Below are 24,542 nucleotides of genomic sequence, written 5' to 3'. Positions count from 1 at the left end.
CGCAGCCAAACCTCTTGCCGGTTTTGCACACAGATACAAAATCTTCATATATACACACATGACGTATACAAATATATAAACTGTGCCGCCCCACATGGGGCTGTGTTCCGTGGAGCTTTAGTTAATTTTCAGCTCCCGTTAGATACGGATGCGCCTCAACTTTGCGTCTGCCTACGTCTTACGTGTCGTCGACCAACTCCACGTGATTGTGGAGATATATACACAGATAACAGTGCGATATTTCTCACTTATTTCGACGGTCAGTCGGCAACTGCGCGAATATAAAATATAATCAACTACTATCTAAATAACAATTATAATATTCGAGAAGAAAACATAATTGGTTAAAAACAAAGAAAACTGGATTTCAACTCACCACAGCATCACAAAAATGTTTCCATAAATATGCATGAACCTTCTCAATTTATGGCCGAAACTGAACATTAAAATCACAGTGAATTTTATGCCGATGTCGGAGTTTGGAGCAGAGTCCGCCGTCCGAGTGAGTCGGTGACTGTGTCTAAAAAGTGTGTGAGAAAAACAAAACAATTCCAGAATTCCTAAAAGTTGAAAGATGAAACGACAGAAAATATGAAATGGTCATATATCAACAAAATTATCCATAAACAGCTGTAAGAAATTTGCATATAACGGCAATACAAAAATAAAATGTTTCAGAAAAAGATAATACCGAAAATAAACAAGTAAATAAACACCAAAACCAGCCTCCTCGCTAATTAGCCAAATAGCCCGAACAAAATATAAAACCGAAAAATAATTAGTCAACAAATAAAAGAGTGAAACATTTGAATAAAGTTTACATATTTCACAACTTTTCGATCGAGAGCTTAGTAATTGCAAAAAAAAAGTATTCAGAGAAGAGGGAAAAAAACGCCGTCCAGTGTCTGAATTTAGCAATTAAATATGTACATATGTATGTACATACATATGTACTATGTACGTTTGATTTCCCTGAGTGTTCCAGTCTCAAAGAACGCAAAAGCAGTTGTGAGAGTTTGACCAAAATATTATGACTCGTGGTCTGTTAAAATATGCACCGCTTAAACAAAATGTTTGCCAGGTGGAATTCCATTACTTACATACATATGTATGTACATTAAAGGTACGGAATGCAGGGAACCTTGAGACCACATGTTTGTTATATTTCTTACAATAACAATAACAAAATCTCACTGAAAACTTTTTTAAAAGCAACAAACTCCACGAGATTCTCCACGGAAGTTTCTGGAACAAATGGAAGATGCACTTTGGTTAATTTCACAAATCTAGGGAGTTCTGGAACTTAAGGGATATTTTCTGTGACTTTGAGAGTGAGAGTATTTCTGGCAGACCGCGTAAATTTTTTGTTTGTTTGGTGGGCCCCTTTGGTTTTTGCTGTTTCTTTGACCGTAGACTTTCTTCAAGAAATTGTTCCAAATGTGCCGGCAAAAGTACCTACAACATGTTTCACATGACATATTTATGTATATATGTATGTACATATATACATATGTATGTACATATGTATGTATAATGTATCGGATAGTTTTGTATTTTATTTAATTTTGGCTTTTCCTTGTTGAAGCTTGGCATTTTGTTATTTTCGTTTCATTTCTTCCTTTTGAATTTTATTTAAATGAGCGAAAAGTAGAGGGAATGATGAGATTTGATTTATGACTGTGAGGCGCCAATCGGCTGCTGTTCATGTGATGTGATGATGATGATAATGATGATGAGGTGCTGTGACGCAAGCAAGTAGAAGAACCACATTCTATCCGTTTCGCTGGTAAAGATATTCCGAGAAGAACAACCACAGATAGCTATGATTGTGTGATTGAGGTTCGTTTTGCATAATACACCATTATTAAATTTTGGATAAAGTCAAATGATCTGGAAACGAGCTCTTCAGGTGTTTCTTCGGATGGTCGTTGAACATTCTTCCCGTTATTTGCTCTTCTCTTTGAGTTGTCTTTGTATTCTGTATTTGTGTCTATTAATAACACAAAAAGTGTTTTTATGGATCGTTTGGAATTTAAATAAGCTTTTATTGTGCATCTGATTAGGGAGTTTCGAGTACAACCGGACTTTCCTTGATAATTGTTGGATTAGTAGCGCGCCCCCTTGTGTGAATGATAACCTTCCCTATAGCAAAATAAATTCCCACACAACAGAGACAGCAATTGAAATTAACTTGGAATAGGTCAGTGTTTCAGCGGGGAGCTTCATTTTTAACACATAGACAGCAACAACAAAAGGTTAATTGCAAGATTTTAGGCAGAGGGTAAACAGATTAATAGAAACCAACAAACGCAAGGAAGAAAAAATCAATATAAATCAATAATTTCGGTGCTTACTCGTTCGAATTGTACTTATTTTCCAGCTAATCCAATTCAAATTCATTGACCAACGCAAATGTTTTTTAATTACTCAGAAGCCCACAGCATTTCAGTACCCCGTACTTGAAGCGTGTTATGTGCAAAAAGGGAAGAGTTTTCCATCACCGAATCGGGAATAACAGTCGACTAGATTCTACACATGTATATACATATGTACATATGTATGTATGTATGTACATATGTTGTCGAACATCTCCCACCAAATCAATGAGTATCTCATAGTCGACATGGACTACTCTACTTCCATGCTTGTTTACAGTCCAAACCAAACCTGAAATGACATAAAGCTTTTGTTTTTGCCGGCACGAAGAAGAGATGAAAATGAAAAAAAAAAAAAAAATGAACAACAGCATGGGAAGTGTTTAATTTCACTGAGAGTGGGAAAGAGAGGCAGCGATTCCCAGAGAATGCCAACAGAAAACGAAGGAAAGAAAACGCCGAAGAAAAAATTGCGCAGCAGAAATGTTCTTCGTTTCTCTTTTTTTGCTTTTGGATTTTTTGGACAACAACATCCACTTGATAGGTGTGTGAAAGGGAGAGCGCTCACATTTCTCACTCTCTGCCAGGCCAACAGATGGGGAGAGAGAGGGAGCTTCAATTATTTGGCTTTGATTTCGAGTGCGCAACGCAAAAGCAAAAGCCTCATAACAGAACCCAAGACTTCTTAACCATGGGATGTGGGCTCTGTACGGTTTTGTGTCGTATAACAATGTAAGAGCTACATATGTATGTACATATGTACATATGTATGTATGTACATACATAAGTTCCCCCATGAGGATCTAAGCCGGGTGGGTGTCCTAATAGAGAGCGGTAGGTGGAGATAAGGTTTTAAGAGCTTTGTCACAGCTTTCACAGATTTACAAGCAGAGTTATTTATATACATACATATGTACATACATATGTACATTTGCTTAAGGTATGTACCATACATACATATGTACATACATACATACATATGTACATATGTATGTAAATACTATGTCGATTGCAATGCCTTGAGCAAAAAGAGAGATGTCATGAATTCGATGGAAAATTAAATCCCTTCATTCCTTAAATAAAAATATTTACCCATACAAATATACAATATGTACATATGAAGTACTTCTTAAAATATTTCCACATTAATTGTGTGGGGGTAATTCATGAAAATGCCATTACTAGAAACAAACACAAATTACAAATTTGTAGATCTACATACATATGTACATATGTATATGTAGATATAGAAATGCATTCATACATATGTATGTATGTATGTAAGTTTGTAGATTGTATACATACGTAGAAAACAGAACCTGTTGTAATAAGCTAATCTGTTTGCCAAATTAAATTTTGGTATCATCATAAATCGTCACTTCATAAGTGCCCCGAGCGCCTAATTTTAGGGGCGCCGATTTGGACTACATATGTATGTACATACATATGTATGTACATATGTAGATACTATAAAATTCTTAATAAAGTGGCTCTCAGCTTAAATAAACTAAGAAATTGATCAAACTTAAAAGTGGCAAAACTTTTGAAACGCCTTACTTACTGAAAATCAAATGTAAACCGATAAACAAATACTTAAACTTCAACAAAACCCACTTCATTTATTTAAAAACATTTTTTAAAACAGTTTTTAAAATTAAACCCAAAATTGCCTAATTTGTTTTGTGTCCTTTTTTACGTTTGTTAATGTTCTGGCCGAATTTTAGCCAACAATTCTCAATGTATTTGAAAGTCAGGCTATTGAGTCGATTGAAATCAAAAACTATCTTTTGGGCAGAGATTTTAGAATAATTGAATGATGTTTCTTTTAAATTAAAACAAACAAAAAATTGGTTTTGGAAAATAAGCTGTAAGATGAAATGAAAATGAAATGAATAAATTAAGTGGGTTTTGTTGAAGCTAAAGTATTTGTCTGTCGGTATACATTTGATTTATACTTTATACTTTTTAGTTTGAATAATTCTTTGGTTTATTTAAGCCGCTGCTTTACAACTTCGCATAAGTTTGAAGTTTATATAGAGGGCAAGACCCCTGCGTTGTCGATTCGCCTAATTCGCTCTCTGACCACTGTTTGTTTCAGCCAAACTTTGATTACCGGTGATCCAACTTTAAATCGTAGATCGTGTGGGGACATGGTTGTAAAACCACGTGAGTTCAATAAACAAAGCATTTTTGTGTGGAATGGTTGATGAAAATGATATTATATCAGTATCAGATATTGTTAATTTGGAAGTTCAATAAACTTTTCCATCAAAACCCAAAGATGAATCTGCCTTTTGTATCGACTAGAAAAGAAACAAACTTTCGGCCATGCAATGAATTCTAATGTTCGCAGCGCACGCTCTTCACTCATCAATCATGCAAAGAGACTTTTCCATTTTCAAACACAATTATTTAGCGCTCTAAACTTGGATTTCCCGAACTGTAGATTAGAGATCTGTACTTCGAGATGTTTGCTGCGGCTGCTTTTGTTTTGTGTTTGTGTGTTATATTGAAAGGGGTCGGGCGTCTGGGAATTGGGTCAAGAGTAGGAACTTACTTTAAACGGCAATTAAATTTCTGCTTTGCTTCGATTTGTGTTATTTTTTTTTTCAATTATAATCTCAACTTGGAACAACATAAATATTTCATAGTACTGCCTCCACCTGCCTCTGCTCTGCCTCTGATGATTGCTATTTTGTTTTTCAGTTCAGTTGTTGCTCTGGCAACACTCTGTTGCTGTGTTGTGTTGTGTTGCCTTAATTACAACAAGTAACGATTGTTGTTTGCTCCCTCGTGTGTTGATGCATAAACTGCACATATAGTGAGTGCAATTAGCATACAGGGTGCTCTTCCATAAGAAGAAAGCAGATAATATTTTTTGGAGAATGATTGGGTGGGATTTAAGGGGAGTAGACGAACACTTGTCGGTCTTTAAACAAAAGAATACTTATCTGGTTTCCATAAATACAATAATTAATTCTATAATTAATTCAGAAATATAAATTTGTTATGCATTCAGCACTGCATTTCGTATTTCGGAATAGTTTCTGATAAACAAGATTTAACTATTCTTGGTAATACGGATAAATTTCACTTGCTTAATTGCTTGCACGCCAAGCGGACTTAATGGCGATCCTCCCTAGGCGGTCGCGTTTAGTATCGTTCACGGTCCTCTGTCTTGGTCGCAGTCCCCCAGTCTCTCCCTATTCGTGCACAATACGACCTTCCTTTTCGCACGCCATTGGCAGAGTACCGGCTCATAAAAACTACGCTCTGGCTGGCACCCACAAGAGCAATTGTCCTTGAACTGCTTCTGCGTCTGCTTTTTTGCTACTTAATCCTGTATCGTATCGGACAATGTACATATGTATAAGGCATCTGTGGGAATGTTGTGCAAATGGGGAATGGGGACTTAATGGGAAGCTCGTGACACTGCAGACTGGCGTAGGCGAAAGAAAGCCGCGAATCATAGACTAAAGATCCATACACAGCTAACGTCCGTTCCGCTGGACTTGTTTTTGTAAACCTATACTATTTATTGGTATAGAAATATTCTATACCATTTGAATGGATACTATGATCTGGAAAACAAAACCATAAAACGTGACATTTTCTTGGTTTCTGTTCCCCTTCTGTCTTCTGGTGTGAGTTTTGCTAATTTTAAATATACATTTTTAGTTCACTTTATAGGTTTTAGCACGCAGCTAAATCGAGCTTATATTGTACATATACATATGTATACATATATATGTATGTTCATATGTATGTATGCAGATACAATATCTACATGTGTGTGTGGATGAATTAACAAACAAATGGAGTGCTCGCATGAGAGATGCTAAAAGTCAAACGAACCCACTTTAAAAGCCACGTTAATTGGCATGCACGATTGATTATGGAGTTTTAAAAATCGATGAGATATTTCCCACTGTGCTTTCTTCTTCCCCTGCTCTCTGTCTGTTTGTTTTAGTATAAATACATCCCAAGACTCCCATGAATCCCATGCAGAATAACATCAGATCGTGCCTACATACATATGTGCATACATATGTACATACCATGTACATACATACAATATCTGGCGCTGCCTTCCAGGTTATAGTGGGTTGTTGGATCAATGACAAATCAAATAGTTTTCTACTCGATTGCCATCGACAGATGACAAGCAATTGGTCAACAATATATACTCGAGACTTTCGTCGCACTTGCATGAGTAAATACTTTACCCGGTGGCCTTCTGTGACCCCGCGCCAGGTCCGCCGCCCGTCGCTCCTAGAGTGTATCTCATGCAAACAAAATTTGGAATATGGTGTATTATTACAAAGAAACATACAAATATTTCTAGAATCTAGAGACAGGGAAAGCTCCATTAATGGGATTTTCTCCCTTGATTAACCGTAGATATACACTCTTAAAGTGCATCCACTGTAAAAATCATTTATTCCAGAATGCAAGCAATAGTCTTGACTTTTTATTGATAACAAAATAAAGAATAACAATTTGCTCATCATTTGCATTGCCACTTGCCAGATACATACATATGTACATATGTATGTGCGCACACACAAGTATATAGTAAGTATGTATATGTACATACATAGACGAGTTTACTTTCCATTTGGTAAACAAAGTAATTTGTAGTAAGATATCTCTCTCTTTCTCTCTCTCTCTCTCTCTGTAGACCCCCGTTCAAGCAATATTTAATGTTTGCGGGTGGAGTCTATGTCCACTCGTATGTTAATTACTAAATTTGCTAATTGTTTAGTTTTATGTTTTGCGCACACGCGGAAGTTGTGAATGCAAAATAAAAACTGCCCACCACCGACCGAGGGGCATTGCCGCATGACATGCGACATGTGTCAAGGTTGATTATGGATTTTAAGGGCTTCGTTGTCTGAAAATGGTGCTATGTAGAATCCAAAGTTCCATTTGTTACGAAATTGCCTGAAAGTGGAAGTCGCAATCTAACAGGATTTCCAATCGATTTACAAATAATGTTTCATAGAGCACGTTTTTTAGACTTTTTGCGCTCGTGTTACCCTCTTTAAAACCAAAAAGAGGGACTAAGACAATATTTGCTCTGCATAATCCATGAATAATCTCTGAAAATTTAATATATTTCTATAGAACATAGAACAGATCTATGGGAAAGTTGCCCCCATTTCCTTTAATTTCATTGTTCTACTTCCTTTTCTTGATTCTTAATTTATTTCTTTCGTTGATAAATCGCTACTTAAAACGAGAAGGGACGTGTGAGACGCGTCGTACGCGTCACAACTTTTATACCCGGTACTCAGTCAGTATATCTGTACCTTATTGTTTTTTCGAATTTTACATTTGGCATTTTAAATTTTTTTCACATCTGTCATCTACATCTACTTCATAACTTCTCACGCCAACACGCTTTTTAAGACTCGACTATTGATGATGATCAAGAATACGCATATATTCTTTATGGGATCGGAAACATCTCCTTCAGTGTCTTACATATGTATGTATGTATGTACATCCACATTTCCCCACAAATACAATATACCCTATTTACTCTTCGAGTACCGGGTATAAAAAGTCAACAAATAAGTAGGGATTTTTGTTGTGTGTGTTACGATGGGGCTCGTGAATACCATTAGTTATGGCCCCTTGAAAGCCAAGAATGTTGATGAATGAACAAATTATTAAAGACTATATTGAAATTCTTTGGATGGTAGAGTGAAAGCCCCCAACCTATGGACAAACTGGGTGGAAATTTCTGGGAAATCGCCAGTATGCACCGATCCGCCTATTAGGTTAAAGATCACTTGATAATAGTGCTTGAAAGTCAAGCTCCTGTCTTCCTCTATCCCTCCCCTTATTCTACTATGAATAATGTGTCTCGCGCCCATCTACATTATCTATTTGTTCAGGTGTGGAGTGGCGGAGGAGGCGCACAGCACACACACTCCACCTGTAAATGTGAATCAGATGTGGTGGGTCCCATTAGAAGTGCAAACAGTAAACGAAAGACCGACAACGCGACCTGCACTCATTAATTGAATTCCAGTCAAGCTATGTATGTGTGTTGATTGTGAGTTAGAGGACTGGGAGTGTGAGAGTGCACTTGTAGCCACGGGGTGGGTAGTCCAGGTCCGCGTCCGTCAACTCTCATTTAATTTTGCTCATTTCTACCGCCTTCAAGAGACTGCAAACACAAACCGACAACCAACAGCCACTGGGGAAGCTCTTTTACATATGTATATCTAATATCTTCCTCTATACACATATCTCTATGTAAACTAGTTACATAAACCGCAACGCGTGACTCTATATACTGCCGTCGCCGACTCAAGTCATCAAAACTCTTCTCCATAGTTGCTATGCAGTTGTTATTCCAATTGCATTTTTCAAAGTTCTTAGTAAAAATAATTGATTAGACATTTTCTGTGGGTTAAATCCCACTTCTCTTTCTCTATATAAAACCCTTTCCCAAAATCACAGTATAGAAAAGTTAAAGTGGCAAACTTAATCACATACAAGTTCAGAATCACTCGCCATGCACTAGGGAATTGCAAGGGTGAAGGGCGGGGGGTTGTATGGGTAAGAGTTTGCAGATGATGTAGACAGAGTGGCATGGTAGGGGGCTGAGTCGAACCGTTGACCCCCTGCTGACCCACGCTGTCAACGAGATGCAGATGAGATACTCGAATGCCCGGATGCTCGAATGAACGGATGAGTGTTGCATTCGTAGCCCTCGTACATATGTACACGTTTGAGGCAAAAATTGCATTAGCCACGACGCAGGTTGTCGGGGAATCAACGACAACAGCAACAAACACAATCCACACACATTTGAAGGACTTTTCTTTATTCGATTTGTGTTCTGCGAAAATTACCCGTCAAGGTTCCGTCCGAAGCGTCTTCCGATGCGTTTTGTATTGTCTATAATTCGTTTGCTGCTACATAAGTACGTGGGGTGTACTGTTTATTTATTTCACAAAACTAATTAACGAATGGCAACAGCAACGCGCCGTCCTGTTGTAAATAGTACGTGTGCGAGGGCTTCCTTCCGGTTGTAATGCTGTCACATCTGCAGTAAGCACACGCAACGCCCCGCACACAGCGCACAGCACATTTTTTCATTTGTTTAATTTCATGCGGTTCTCTAATGATGCGGAAACGGAGACTAACAGCAGACAAAGACTCACAGCTATCCCACAGATATTTTGAAGAAAGAATACAGGGAGAAACAAGTGGAAATTTACAAAGCTTGACAGTTTTATGGGTTTGTTCTTGGCCAAAGGCAGGCGGTATTATGCAACTGCAAGGGCATCGCAAGTCGAAGCGTGAAGTGACCCCATTCCGCGCGCAAAGTTCAAAGTTCTCTACGAAGGACATGACCCAAAACTGCATGCCGTTGTGCAATCTACAAATGTAAATATGTATGTATAAGAAGGAAAATTCGGAGTGACGGTCAGCGTCATTACATATGTACATATGTACATATGTATGTATTCATTTTTTGGACGAAAAGTAATGGAAAATATGAGAACAAAACGACAATTGAACGGCAATCCAGTTGAATAGACAAGTTTCCCACTCTGGTTAATACATTTCAGGAATTGCTTAAAGTATTAATTAGTCATGGAAATTATTGCAGAATGTTAATGGGACTAAAACCTTGAACCTGCTCTGCCCCAGGCATATGCATATGTACATATGTAAATACAAATCGAATATAGAAAAGAATGGCGTACGTGATGAAAACAATGCCTTAGGAAGGTACTATCGGATGATTCAGATACTGTAATGCCAGAGACGTTTCTGCGGTAATCTGGAAACTGAATTACGAAAACCTTTAGTCGGAATGCTAGTGCTCTTAAAATTGTTATATCATTAGGTGACTCCCTCCTTCAACTCAAAGCCAGCGTTCAAATATTTGCTTCTAGTATTCCGTATTCCTATACTCAGAGCTTAATCATGTGGTTGGTTATATGCGACACGATACGAGAATCTGGGCAAACACCCAAACAAAACTCAGCACAAACAGAATTGAGTTTAAGCCAACAATTTGTAATTGGAGGAATGTGCATACCAAAAATCGCTTCCATGTGCAGATTTTAAAGCGAAATGTTGAGAGAGTGGTCAGCGCATGGTCTTAAGGTGGTTCGTTTTCGATTCTACCAATATTTACTTACAAATAAACAGCTCAGTCACGTTAAAGCTGAGTGATGAAAAGAAAATCACAAAGTTTGCAATTAAATCAACTTTCAGCAAATGAAATACAAGAAGAAATTGGCCGTACAGTTTTAATTGAGTCGTAAATAAAAACCAAAAGGGTAGAACAATTAACAAATATATGTAGATGGCCAACAACGGACTCGTATTTTGCGATTTCAGCAAACAAAAACAATCTTATCTCTTAAGAATATTCTTTGTGTGTATTATTCCTTATCATTTGAGCTCCTGGGGTCTAGTGGGGGTATGGTCTGGTCGATGAGGGTTTCTACATTCCATTTTTAATTTTTAGCATTTCAATCAAAGATTTTTGTCAAACACTTTACCAAAGGCGCAAATTAGTGGAGCGTGCGGTTGGTGTTAGAAGACTTTTGGGAGATACTATCGAATGTATAAAATGTGTGTGTGTATGTGTACATATGTACAATATGAAAGCTCTAAGGGGGATGTTTTCTTCTCTCTCTGGTTCTAAGGATATCCTTTTTTTAGGAGTTTCCACTGTACACACTTTCACTTTCTTTACACGCATGCGTCATACTTGTTTGGGGGCTTGTGACCTTGCCCAAAGTTTATTGCTTTCTCTTTGCCTTCCTCTTTCCACCCACTGAAAATTGAAGATGGGGATGGCAAGCACGTTCCATCAATTGCATACTTTGAAGTATCCTGTTAATCCGTGTGTCCCAAAATGCGCAGTTTATTTGATTTCTATAACAAGAACCTAAGAGAATTCCCAGACTGTCTGTCTCAAGTTTTCGTTGATTTAAGGCCCACTTGGTCCCCTGGCCAATGCCCTTGGGATGCCCTCCAGCCAATAAAGTGGGAGCTGTTCCACACTTTTTTCTATCGTTACTGGAATTTCACATGCACAATAGTGCAGCGGTCCTCACATAAGAGGCTGGAGAGGGCTTCTTCCTGTTAGTCTTGCTTTTGTATACTTTTTCAAGGCCATCCACCCCTCCCACCGTAAGTGCTTTGGCAGCGCACAGTTATCGCTATCTCTGGGTGGCAGCAGCAGCAGCATCATCGGCACTCCACTCTCTTTCTGTTTCTGGTGCTGCTGCTCTGCCTTCCACTCTTCCTCTCTCTCTCCCTCTCACTTGGGCTGGCACTTGTTTACGCGTCGCGGCGGGCAGCACGTGCACTCTATGGTTTTCATTCTGCCGTTCATTCGCTTCTTGAATTCTTAGCTAAGCGGTTCGCTTGTTTGTGTATTTCTGTGTGAATATAAGTATGTGTGTGCGGGGGCGGCCGGCCGTTTCATCGTTTACTGTATATTTTTGCATTATTTACACAAAATTTGATTACGGTAAATAAAGGAGGTGCGGTAGTGGCGGGTGCCTCTGGGTTCGTGTGTCGGTTGGTGGCAACCTAACCTCAATTTAACCTGTGCTCTGTGTGTGTCCCCTCTCTCTTTCATCTATGTACGTCATAAATAAATTATGAAATGTGATTGAAGTGTGGAATGTGTCTTATGTACGCATAAACTTATGCATATATGTATGCATATGTACATGGGCATGTATGCTTACATATTCCCAAAAAGTCACTTATAGAAACGCAATCAATATTTATAATGAAATGATTTTGTAATTTTCCTTCATCTTGCTTCCTTTGCTTTTTATCAAACACTTCTGCTTCAATTATTCGCGTTGATAGTATAAATAGAACTTAACTTTGTTTTTCTTTGCTTTATAAGTGGTCCCCGTTCCCGCCTGCTCCGCGCGCGACCGTACTCCACCTTCGGCTCTATCTCTCTGTCACTTTTCGCCTCACTATGTATTCTGTTTCGCATTGTTGTTTTTTTACATAGCGATAAAGATAAAGGCCATTTATTTAAATCAAGAAAGCGATTCGCACAAGTGTGTGTGCTGTGGGCTTTTTATAAAGCTATCAACAGAGTGCAGCCAGTCTCTCTCTGGCCCACAGAGTTTCAGGGGGGAGCAACATTTACGTATTTATTGCATTATACAATTATTTAATTGCCCATGGAAGAGAGAGGGGATTGACAGTCAGCAAACCGCTAGCGCACCCACAGAAAGTGAGAGAAAAGTACACAGCACTATAGTGAGCAAAGAGAGCCGCAATGGGATTAAGCCAGGCCAAGATGAATTAAATATTAGTAAATTCGCCTTGAGCCAGACTATCAGCCGTGTGGTCAGGTGACAGAAATGTCGCAAGCATTGTCCGAGATTATTGTGTGGTATGCACGCATATGTACATATCTACATATGTACATATTATGAAATGTATATGGCAATTTTTCTGATCGATTAGGAATTTATTTATTTTCGAAGTAGAGTACAACCGCAACAATGGCAAGGGGAAAATACAAAAACATAGTCTGACTCTGCTCTGCCTGTCGTGTGAGTGCGTTCGTGTAGGTGGGGTGCTGAACTTGTTCAAGTGCGTGATGCCAACGCTGACGCTTCTGGCGTTGTTGAAACAATGGCAACGGTGAGAGCGTCAACATTGAGCCGTCTGCATTGTTTTTTTGGCTTTTATTTTTCTCTCTTCTCTTCTTATCCTCTCCCGAAACTGCTGATCAAAATCGAGTAACATGAAAATAAAAGTGTTTAAAATTATTAAAAACAAAATCGCGAAGAGGCAAACAAACGACAACATAAAATTAGAGAAACAACATACGAAATTACAAGCAGCGCACTGCATCTGTTTGTGCATGTGTGTGTGTGTTTGGCTATAGCTTTGACTTCATTGCAGTGCGTTCAACTTAGGAGTGAGCGAGACGAAGAGTGTGAAAGAGCAAAAGCTCTCTGAGAAAAGTGCATTAGGAATGATTGAGAGTGCGAGCGAGCGAGAAAATTAAGTGATGTTTTTATTTTACAGTTGAAGGATTATGTGAATTTTACAAGGCGAAAGAGAGACAGAAATAGCGATCAGAGAGAGAGAGAGAGATCGCAGTGTTTTTAACAAACAATTTTGACAAACGCGACAGCTGCAACAAAAAAACAACAAAATTAATAAATACTGTTATACACTGCGTTAAAAAGTGTAACAGCAGCAACAACTACAACTATACAAACAAAAAATTGACAAAACAACAATACCAAACCAAAAATAAAACGACAGCCGAGCAATGCATGGCATCACTCACCTCTATCGGCAGCATGCCGTAGAGAAACAGCTCAGCGTTGGCTCTGAGAACTGGGCGCCCGGCTACGGCAATGGCCGCCTCTACAGCGTTGACTCCTCCAGCAGCTCCAGCTCCAATTCCAATAGCGGGGTCGTAGCGGGCAGCACGTACGCACAATGGCAGAGCGATCGCCACACCCACTCCCAGCCGCAGGCTGTGCCCGATGCCCACAAATCGCAGGAGAATCACGGTGGAGGCGGCAGCAGCTGCACTGGTGGCGGAGGAGCAGGTGGCGGCGGGCAAAGGAACTCCTACGACAGCTGGTACGCCAGCGGCTCGGGGCACAGTGGCAGCCTGAAGCGTACGCCCTCATCGAAGCGCAGTTTCCTAGAACGATCTCACAGTCCGGCAGTCTACGGCGTAAGCAGAGTTCATCCCTCGTGCTGTGAGGCACCCACTAATCTCGGTACCCATCCCTTCCAGAGCATGCGTCGCAGCGGCGGCCCGGACTTTGGCTCCCCACCGGCCACAGCGCCGGTAGGCGGAAGCGGTGCAGGAGGCGGTGCCGGAGGTGGGTTCTTTCCCCACGACCTGGACCTCATCTACGAGAGCCAGGCTGATCATCAGTATTTCACGCACACGGGCGCCAGCGGCCAGCAGCGTGACAGCGGAGAGCGGCCGACGGCCCTCTCGATCTTCCACCGCGTGACGGCGGCCAACACAGCGCTGGACGACTACAGTGGCGCCAATAGTGGAAGCACGGACAGCGGCATGGCCGGTAGTGGGGCATTTCAGCGGCATCGTTTTGATAACGCATCCTTCGCCAAGAGCCTCAGCGTGGATGAGTCCACAGACAAGCAGCAGGCGGGGCAGTCCCCTTCCCACAGGGAGGGGCATGGAAAGCACGGCAAGCACCATCACCATCACCACCACCACCACCACCACTCGATCCAGGAGCTGCTCAAACACTTTGGCAAGAAGATACACGTGTGGCCCCGCAAGCACCACGACGCCCAGAGTGTCTGCACATCGCCTCAGAATGATCCGCAGGAGAACTTTCGCACGCGCTCCAAGAGCTTGGACGTGAACACACTCAGTCGCCCCAATCGAATCCTCGACGACTGCGGGGCCACTTACAAGATCTATGATCGCATTGTCAAAGAAGGTAAAGGGAAAGGCTTTGTTCAGGGGTCCATCTATCATCTGGTACTTGCTGTTTATGATAAGGTTTATGATTAGATTGTAGCCATTGTTAGGTAAAATTGTAGACTAATCATTTTTCATAACTGTTTATTAAATAGGTGCTCATATGCGACGTGCCTCTGCGGATCTGGAGAAACGACGCGCCTCTGTGGGGGCAGCCGGTCGAGGGCTTCGTGGCGATGGCACACTGGATCCACACCATGCGGCCATACTGTTCAGAGATTCCAGAGGGGTAAGTCGAGAACTTTTGTATGTACATACAAACATACATATGTACATATGTAGTATGATAATGGGTTAAATATAGTGCTGCAAGAGGGGTTCGTTTCGCGTATCTGGTCATAAAAATGTCAACAAAGTTGACAGAAATACAATACGTAATAGTATCTCATCTTCCATATACGATCTCCTGATACTCATTACTTTGCATAACAACCTTGTGGGACGGACGGATATGTGGCTCTTTTAATATTGACGCTTTAGTGTCACTGAACCAAATGCAAATCTCCATTTACGTTCATAGTTAGTCACATTTCCTAAGGGATTCCATTCTATTCTGGTCATCTTCCCTTTATTCCCGATTCATTCAGCCAAACCCATATAAATATCGTGAGGCTTTTCGATTATAAGAGGGTATAATCGGTCCACCCATCGTGCAACAACTAAACGTAGCATACTTTCGAGATGTAATTATTTAATTACGTTTTTCCGATTCGTATAAAAGATTGAGAAATGGAGACAGAGTTATTTTGTATGTTTTATGAAGCCTTTACTTCCGAGAGTTTTAAGTTTCCGTTTCGAGCAAACTGTCAACTATGTAGATTTATGCCCAGTATAATAGGACTACTAGATTAGCCCTTTCGTTACTGTATGTAGATAAGCGTATTATATACTTTTACATGTATAAGAATCCTCTTCAAATGTAAATGTCACGTAAAAATTGATGTGATCCGAATTCCTACGTTCCCTTGCCATATCTGGCACCCATTTATCTAGCTATAGTTGTGAAATATATGATAGTTAATTATGATCACACTATGATCAGATTAGTCGGCAAATAATAGTAACTGCTTAATTTACACAAACATGGCCCCGTCATCAACACGTGAACCCGAACCGGAGCATTATATTATCTCCATCGTTTGTTGTCGCACATACCTCACACATAGACTTCAAGGTCAGCTAATGGGCATTCCATTGCAACAAATAAATGTGCTGTTATTGTTGGTTAATACATTGAAACGGGTTTATATCGAGAGGGGAACGTATGTATGTATGTATGTACTTCTGACGTCATACCTGTGTGTGCTTTCACCGGACAGAAAAAGGCGTTCGGATATTTCTGTATGGTTTTGTTATTCTTATGCGGACGCCCTCTAACGATGATTAATTGAGTGAGCACATTTCACATGTCCGTCAATACATTACCCAATGCGAAGTAGTAACCTCTCCCATACCTCCGGAGCACCATCATATCTCTCTCGTTCTCTCTCTCTTCTTTAGAGGTGGGAGCGGGTACAAGGCCCACAATCTTGTAGAGCCGTTTGTTTTACTTATCGGCCCAGAAGAACAAAATACACAGAAGGAAAAGCTTTTGTTCCACGCTTCCACTCATATTCATGAATTGCAATGAGTGGGAGTGGAAGTGCTTACGACTTGTAGAGAGCTTTTCTATTCAATGCCGTTCGTTTATCCCGTTGTGGATGCATGAAGAAGCTTCCCCTCTCTCATTTTCGGAAAATGTTGGTTCTTCGTCCGTCACAAATGTATTCACTCTTTATTTGCAGAGAAGATATGACAGTTTGCTTGCCTCGTGTGTGTTGGTGATGTGTAAACATAACACTTAAGTAAACCGAAAGACGTTAACGAAAGAGAGCATGCACACGAATAGAAATTTAAATAGAAAGAGAGACGGTAAATGTATTTTTGGGTTTATCGAGTCATTTTATTCCCCTCTCTCTCGCTGTCTATCTCAAGTGCATTCTATAGCAGAGTGTTCCCGCTTCGACGACGCGTCGTTACATTGCTTGTTCTTGTATTTGCGGAAGCTTTAGTGCTCTCACACAGTCGACTCTCTCTAGTTAGCAGCTATATCTCCATCTCTATGTATGTACGTGGCTCTCTTTGTGGGCTGTTTGTGGCGATCGTGGGGGCTCGCGAAACTCTTAACCAGTTTACTTTTTCATTTGCGAGCACGCAGACGTGCACGGAACCGAACCGAGCCACATCGCATCGTATAATCTTCGATACCGCCGCAGAAGAGCTTTTTTGATAAATCCGTCCGCGATTTCACGGCTGCGTCTTCTTCTTTGTCTTTTATTACATGCGTGTGCATGTTCATAGGTATTAGTGTGCACCATGTATCGCCGTCGCTATTCTGCCTTCGAGTCGAGTACACCGCGCGTCGGTGTGCTGCCCCCCCCGGCGGTCATTCCACATATTGCTGCAACCTCTAAAGTGCCACAAGGCAGCAGCCTTAGCCCCAGTCGCCCCCACCATAACGGCCCCAAATTGAGCGTGCGCTTTGACCCAGATCTCCCCATCAGCCGAAAGGCGCGCTCTCAGCAACTCCCCATTGTACCATCGCAAGAAGCGCTACAGCCATCTGCCCGGGTTAATGTCGAGGGGAAATGGCCCGTCTACCGCGGCCAGCGTTAACTATCAGCTGCTGAATAGTGCAAATATCAAAGATTTAGTCGATGGTCAACGCCACTCCCAGCACGTAAGCAGACGCGATGACAGCACCCAGAGCAGCAGCAGCAGCAGCAGCAACAACAACTCCAAGAGCAACACCAAAAGTAGCAAAATTGATGGAAAAAAGCTGACGGCCACTCTAACGGCAGCGATGTCATCGTCTCTACTGCGTCGCAAGGCACACAGCAACCATAGTCATCAGCAGCAACAGCAACAGATGGAGCATCAGCAGCAGCAGCAACAGCAACAGCAACAGAGGAACCACAATACGATTGCAAACGGTCCGCGCCATTCCCTCGGTCATTCACCTGTCTCCTTCTCCACTCGTGGAGACTTTGCTGCCGTCCAACAGGCGCTCGTCTATGAGAGGCGGCGGGTGAGCAGCGCCCACTCCTCGCCCCGAACCCATTCCCCGGTGCATCAGTGCATGCTTATGCGGCGACGCAGTGATTATAGTGTGGAACAGATCGAGCAGTGGAAGCGGCAGCAGCAGCTGCTGCCTCGCTCTTGTCGTAAAATTAGTGTAAGTGCAGTCAGTCCCAATTTCCCCCTGGAGAGTGAACGAGCGTAAGAGACAGAAGCTTTTGCATGAAATGAGAGCTTTCGCCTGCAGCATGAGCCCATTCACTTCTTAAGAGATAATAGAAAGAGAGGAATTTAAGATGTTTGAATTTGCGTGAATGCGAGTGCACTTTTTCAATTGCCATACATACGATATGTACATATGTACATAAGTATATACATGTATATGTATCTGACCCCCCTTTCACACGTTTTCGACCTCTCCCGATCTATCCATAGTGCTTGGTTAAGTGTCATAATACCATAAGTGCACACATTTCAATTTTAATTTGTAAGCTACTCGAACTCGGAATGTTCGTCGCGACTATAAATGTGCGACAAGTGAAAAGGCGAGTCTCATAAATATTTCATAGGAGTTTTGCTTTGCTTTCGTTTTCCTGAAATGTTTTATCTGTGATTATGGTGCAGATTAAGAGATTATAGAGTTTGATATCATCAGTATAAGAAATAATTCTCGTATTGTTTACTTTTGATATTATATTGCTCTATCTTTATTATCTCTCTTTTCGTATGAAAAAAAGATCGAATCATGGTGACCCTTATGTTAAACAATAAAATATCGCTCCTAGTGTATGGGGAAATGGAATGATTTGGAAATTGGAAGATAATAAATGTCTATACGATATGATCACGCTTTCTTATGTAGAGGACCCCTTTTCGTAAGGAAGACATTACCTTACATTAACAAGACTTGTAACATTATGCAGTGCATGGACAGTGGAGGTCATACATTTAAGTGCCACTTTAGGTGATAACTATTTCTATTTTTAGTCCATCCATGTATGAATCAGATATTTATTCTATGTGTCGTGACTACTTTTTGAGCTTACAGGGATTCTGGATTATGTAAAACCCTTCCTAATTTGACGATACATAACATCCAATTTATTCTAACAATATTTGTGTTCTTCTTTATATTTGACAGCTGCCTGTGGCGGATCCGTTCCTAGAGAAATGCAATCTATCTGATCTTGGTAAGTACTTTTTTCCTATAACACCTCTCAACCTGCCTCATGTCCCCTGCCCTTGCCTTCATCTTCTTATTTATCTCTTAAAAATGTAAAGTTTAAATAAATAAGCAGAAAAACATGACATTTGGCCATCAGTCAGGGGCGGCCTCCATTTAAGGCACGCGACCACACTTTTTGCCCTGCGAACAAATATAATCACAACGAGAATCAGGGGAACCCAAAATGCGCATAGAGGCAAAGAAACGATTAGCCAGATGAGAGAAAAAGGAAGAAAGGAAAGAAAATGTCATGGAATCGAAGTCATAATTCAAGGCGGATTATGGTGGCAGGTAGTATCTGCTTGTAGTGGGTATGTAAATATGTATTATGTGGGCGATGCGGTAAATAATCGTTATAGTATCGCAATACATACATATGTATGTACGTACGTACATATGTATGTACATATGTATGTACATACATATATCACTATTCCGTTTTGAGGGTATCTATCTTTTGCGTTGTCCGAACACACCCCCAAAGTATTTATTTTTTTATCCGCTGAATGCTAATTATAAATAAGTTCCGAAAACGCCGGAGAGAGGTCTCTACGGAGAAGAGAGTACCGTAACGGGCTGTTCCGGCTCTAGGAAGAGCGTAGGAGGAGGAGGGTGGGTGTGCAGTGCATGTAATTTCTTGGCATTTTCAGACACATTTCATGAACCTCATTAACGTCAATTCCCCAACGGATTCGACGATCTGTTCCGATCTAATACGTTCCGATCCGAACCCCAAACAGCAGCAAGCAGCAGCAGAAAAGCAAATTGTAGTCAATTTAAATTCCGCTTTGAGAATATTCTCAGATTTGTTGAAAATTCCTCCCACTCTCGGGAGTGTTTTTCCCTCGTATCTTTTGTTTTGTTTTTGCGCGTTTTCCTTGCGCCGAAAACATTTTTTCCGAGAGAGAAACAGAACAGAGACTGCAGAAGATCAGTTTATGATAAAATTTCGAATCGCTTAGAACGGAGACAGCGACGGGCAGACGACAGATTCTCGGCAGTTGTTTTCCTCCGTTCTGTTTCGTGTTCCGTGTGAAAATATTGGCCAGAGAAGAAAAGCCGCCTTCTCTGTCGTTTGGCTTCTGGTTTATAAATGTGTATATCCGATGTAGCTATATGGATGTAGATCCGAGTGCCATAGATATTACTGACAAATCGAACCGAATCGAAGGTCTTCCCCTAGGCTCTTCTTCTCTCTTGAGTCATTCGTCAAGAATTTTCGAATAGCGCCGCGCGACGCCAAAAGCAAGTGAACACCATGCAGAAAAACAACAAAAGCACCTACCAATACCAATGTCTATCCACCCAGCCAATGCCATCACCGCCTCCCACTGGGGAAATAGTTTTTCAATTGTTTTGGTGGCGCACAAAGCCAAGAACCAAGCGAGAAGCATTTCAATTAACTCTCGTGCGGCCCGTGGCCCGCTGTCAAAAGAAAAGCAGAATGAAAACATTCGTAGTAAAAACTGAAGCACATGAATCGATAACCCATATATGTATATATGTACATACTATGTATGTATGTACAAACATACAAATGTATGCGGTTAAGCCTATGTTTATATACATATTGAATATTTCCAATCAAAGAACATCAATAAGGATAGGGAAAAACACATAAAGTGAGTGAGAAAACTTCATCCATTTCTCCTCCAAAGTTTTCTTTATCTATGAAGGCTCTACCTGCCGCCTAGCACCTCCCTCTTGGCAACTGCATTCTTTTTAACATTTAACAAGTGTTTAAAACTCTCTGCACATATGTACATATGTATGTACAAATGTGTCAGTCTTAACTTTTAAAAATTCCATTGTTGCTGTTTGGTTTTCGTGCCGCTACTGGCCTTCGCTTTATTTTCTAGAAATTTTGCTTAGTTTTTCGCTTCTACATTTGTTTGCCGCTTTTTTTCCTTTGTTTGCTGTGGACATTAGCCGGATCGGATAAACGATCAGTGGATGGGATTGTTTATGGGCGAAAACTGTTGAAAGCAAGTGCCAGCCATCCCGATGTCTGGGGAATACTTCCATTGACTTATTTATGCACAGATCATTCTGAGTTTAAGATTCTACATACCAAAAATTAAAAATGGTTTCCATTTGATCTATGTATGTCCATGCCCAAATCAAAAAAGATCACATCTGTGCGGTCGGTCTTGAAATAATTTGTGATCCATAAACGGTTTGAAGATTTTCCCAAATAGACTTCCAAATGCAAAAATAAATCAAAAATAATTCCCTATCAGAGACGTGCACAAGTTTCAGTGTTGAGGTTGCACTGCACTGCTCTTCTCTGGTCAATTAATTTTTTGGCACAACTGTCGTCGTCCGATCCGTACCCCGATATCTGTCGCTATAATGTCTGCTTTGGCCGGCATTTATCGCTGGGAGATCTATGGCCCCCAGTGCCATATATAGTTATGTATACATATGTATATGTATATGTATACATAAATATATATTCGAATACACATATATAGTTATTTGATTAACACCTTTTAGCCCCGCCTCGATATTTATTAGTTTACACTGCAAACCACACAGTTGATGTCTGTGAATCTGCCTCTTCCACCACATCACCCTCCCCGCTCTCTTTGACTGAATGTCTGTCTCTCTCTCAACAAATATTTATTGTTGAACAATTTGGTGAAAAATCTAAAATCTATTCTGGTGTGCACTGTATGTGTGGTGTTTCTGTCTGTTCTGAGGTTTTGTCGCACGCTAAATTTATTTTAATTAAAAATGTCTTAATTTAATGTATCAAAACGCGCGCGACACAACAATTTATGTCGTTTGAGGCTTAACAATGGAAGAAGATGTTTATTGGTTTTGATACTGTTAGAACTCTCTGGAACTTTGGTGGTACTCTAGGAGCGTTCCGTTAATACACTATTGATACTCTGTTGAACAGAGGCAGGCAATTAATTAACAATCAATTAGCAGCAGAATCGAATTTCCACTAAACCAAGTCGGATCGGATTAAACAGAAATCGGAATGCGAGACCATTGACAAGGGGAATTCGCAGTGTATAAAAAAGAATAAAAGAAAAACAGCAACAAATAAAGAGCCCTTAAGACGTATGTTACAATTGCACTTTTATTCGAATCATGCGGGTCGGCTGGTGCTGGGAGGGGGCACTGGTCGGCCGGCCGATGTCCTTTGCTATCCCTTGGAGAGCATCAAAGAGTTTGAGCAAATATCCGAGGCCTGGAAGCGTCTGCTAGCGGGGCTGCTCAAGAAAGGTGCCCTTATCCTTACGCATATAAGATGATTCAAACCAACAAATACCTGATTTCTTGTGTCTTTGCAGAAGAGGACGACTCACAGATCTTTGTCAAGTTCTTCCGCTTCCACAAGTGCTACGATCTGATACCCACATCCGCCAAGCTGGTGGTGTTTGATACACAGCTGCTCGTAAAGAAGGCCTTCTATGCACTCGTCTACAACGGCGTAAGGGCAGCACCGCTCTGGGACTCGGAGAAGCAGCAGTTTGTGGGCATGCTGACCATCACGGACTTTATCAAGATCCTGCAAATGTATTACAAGTCGCCCAACGCCTCCATGGAGCAGCTCGAAGAGCACAAACTGGACACGTGGCGAAGTAAGTAGATCCATTCCCATATTGATGTAGAAAACACATTAAAATGCCATCCGCCCGCCTCTTTGTTCCACAGGTGTGCTGCACAATCAGGTGATGCCGTTGGTCAGCATTGGGCCGGATGCCTCCCTCTACGATGCCATCAAAATTCTTATTCATAGCCGCATTCACCGCCTGCCCGTGATCGATCCGGCGACCGGCAATGTCCTCTACATCCTGACACACAAACGCATACTGAGGTTCCTCTTTTTATATGTGAGTATCCCTCCTCTCCATCCATATCCATATCTTTTGGACAGCCATTAAAAATGTCTAGCCTTGTTTCACTTGCAGATTAACGAATTACCAAAGCCCGCGTACATGCAAAAGAGTCTACGCGAACTGAAGATCGGAACGTACAACAACATCGAGACCGCCGACGAGACCACGAGCATCATTACGGCGCTCAAGAAATTCGTGGAGCGACGCGTCTCTGCGCTGCCCCTGGTGGATGCCGAGGGCCGACTGGTGGATATCTATGCAAAGTTTGATGTGATTGTAAGTCCCTGCTTCAAACAATGCCTCAATCACTTGATTGACCTTCTTTATTCTTCTGTGTTCCGTTTAGAATCTCGCTGCTGAGAAAACCTACAACGATCTCGATGTATCGCTGCGCAAGGCCAACGAGCATCGCAACGAGTGGTTCGAGGGCGTGCAAAAGTGCAATCTGGACGAGGCGCTCTACACCATAATGGAGCGAATTGTGCGGGCGGAGGTGCATCGCCTGGTGGTGGTCGATGATAACCGCAAGGTGATTGGCATCATCTCGCTATCAGACATATTGCTCTATCTGGTGCTGCGGCCAAGTGGCGAGGGCGTCGGCGGGTCAGAGAGCTCACTGCGGGCCTCCGATCCCGTCCTGCTGCGCAAAGTGTCGGAGGTGGAAATACCCGCAGCAACGTCAGCGACAACGCCCCCGCCTCGCAGTCCCTCGGCAGGGTCCGGCAATCGCAGTCTGATCGAGGACATACCCGAGGAGGAGCCGGCGCCGCCAGCAAGGAGCGACGATTCGAATGCCGATGCAGACAGTGATAACAACAAGTCCGCCAGTGAGGATAAGGTCAACAACAACCAGAACCAGCACGGGACGGGAGGAACGACGGGGGCGCCGACGGCCAATGGTGATAGTAGCAACAACAGTCCAGCCGAAGTGTCCTTTGCCGATGAGGCACACGAAGAGACGGAAGCCGCCGACCAGGTCGAGCGCAGCAATTGTGATGATGAAAACCGCGGGAAGCATGACGACGAGGAGGAAAACGATGACGACGATGACGTGCAGGTCATGGAGCGCAAAAAGCAATCCACAGCGGTGGCACACAAGGCGGACAGAGATGAGGAGGATGATGGCCTGAGCAGCGCCGTGTCCGCCACGTCGGCTTTGGGCCAATCCCTGTCCACGCCTGCGGCGCGAGAAATGGCGCTGGTTAGTGAATAAATATAATATATAATTTAAACAACAAAACTAAAACAAAAGAACTAAGAACCCAAATACACAACAAAAACAACAATAATGATAATGATTCAAGAAAGAGAAAACTATGTTTGAATATTACTAGCTGTTAAGGTTATAATATATATTTTACAAAAAGGAAACCAGCAACAACCGCAAAACAAGAACGGAATGAAATGCTAGTGTTACAAAAATGTTTATATATACACGAGAAAACCAACAACAAATTACAATAGAATGTCTTTAAATTTTAAACGATGTAATTGATTATTAAATAATAGTACAGTACAAGTCA

General features: G+C 41.5%; 1 protein-coding gene across 8 annotated transcripts in view; it reads left to right on the top strand.

Annotated features, from left to right (window-relative positions):
• Window positions 1-24,542, top strand: part of LOC117898834 (5'-AMP-activated protein kinase subunit gamma-1) — a 62,079-nt gene extending 37,537 nt beyond the window's left edge. For 3 of the 8 annotated variants that reach the window (XM_034808503.1, XM_034808502.1, XM_034808508.1), the window contains 6 exons: window positions 14,979-15,112; window positions 19,082-19,130; window positions 22,471-22,761; window positions 22,835-23,013; window positions 23,092-23,295; window positions 23,366-24,542. In XM_034808503.1, the coding sequence (XP_034664394.1) occupies window positions 14,979-15,112; window positions 19,082-19,130; window positions 22,471-22,761; window positions 22,835-23,013; window positions 23,092-23,295; window positions 23,366-24,232 (1,724 nt within the window). In that variant the 3' untranslated portion in view covers window positions 24,233-24,542. Of the gene's footprint in view, window positions 1-128; window positions 260-11,772; window positions 11,893-13,430; window positions 14,098-14,160; window positions 14,843-14,978; window positions 15,113-19,081; window positions 19,131-22,219; window positions 22,403-22,470; window positions 22,762-22,834; window positions 23,014-23,091; window positions 23,296-23,365 lie in introns of those variants that run through there. The other 5 variants (XM_034808504.1, XM_034808506.1, XM_034808505.1 and 2 more) reach the window with 5 other exon arrangements.

The sequence above is a fragment of the Drosophila subobscura genome, chromosome O, assembly GCF_008121235.1.
Source record: "Drosophila subobscura isolate 14011-0131.10 chromosome O, UCBerk_Dsub_1.0, whole genome shotgun sequence".
NCBI lineage: Eukaryota > Metazoa > Arthropoda > Insecta > Diptera > Drosophilidae > Drosophila > Drosophila subobscura.
This window is presented reverse-complemented; position numbering and strand designations above follow the sequence as displayed.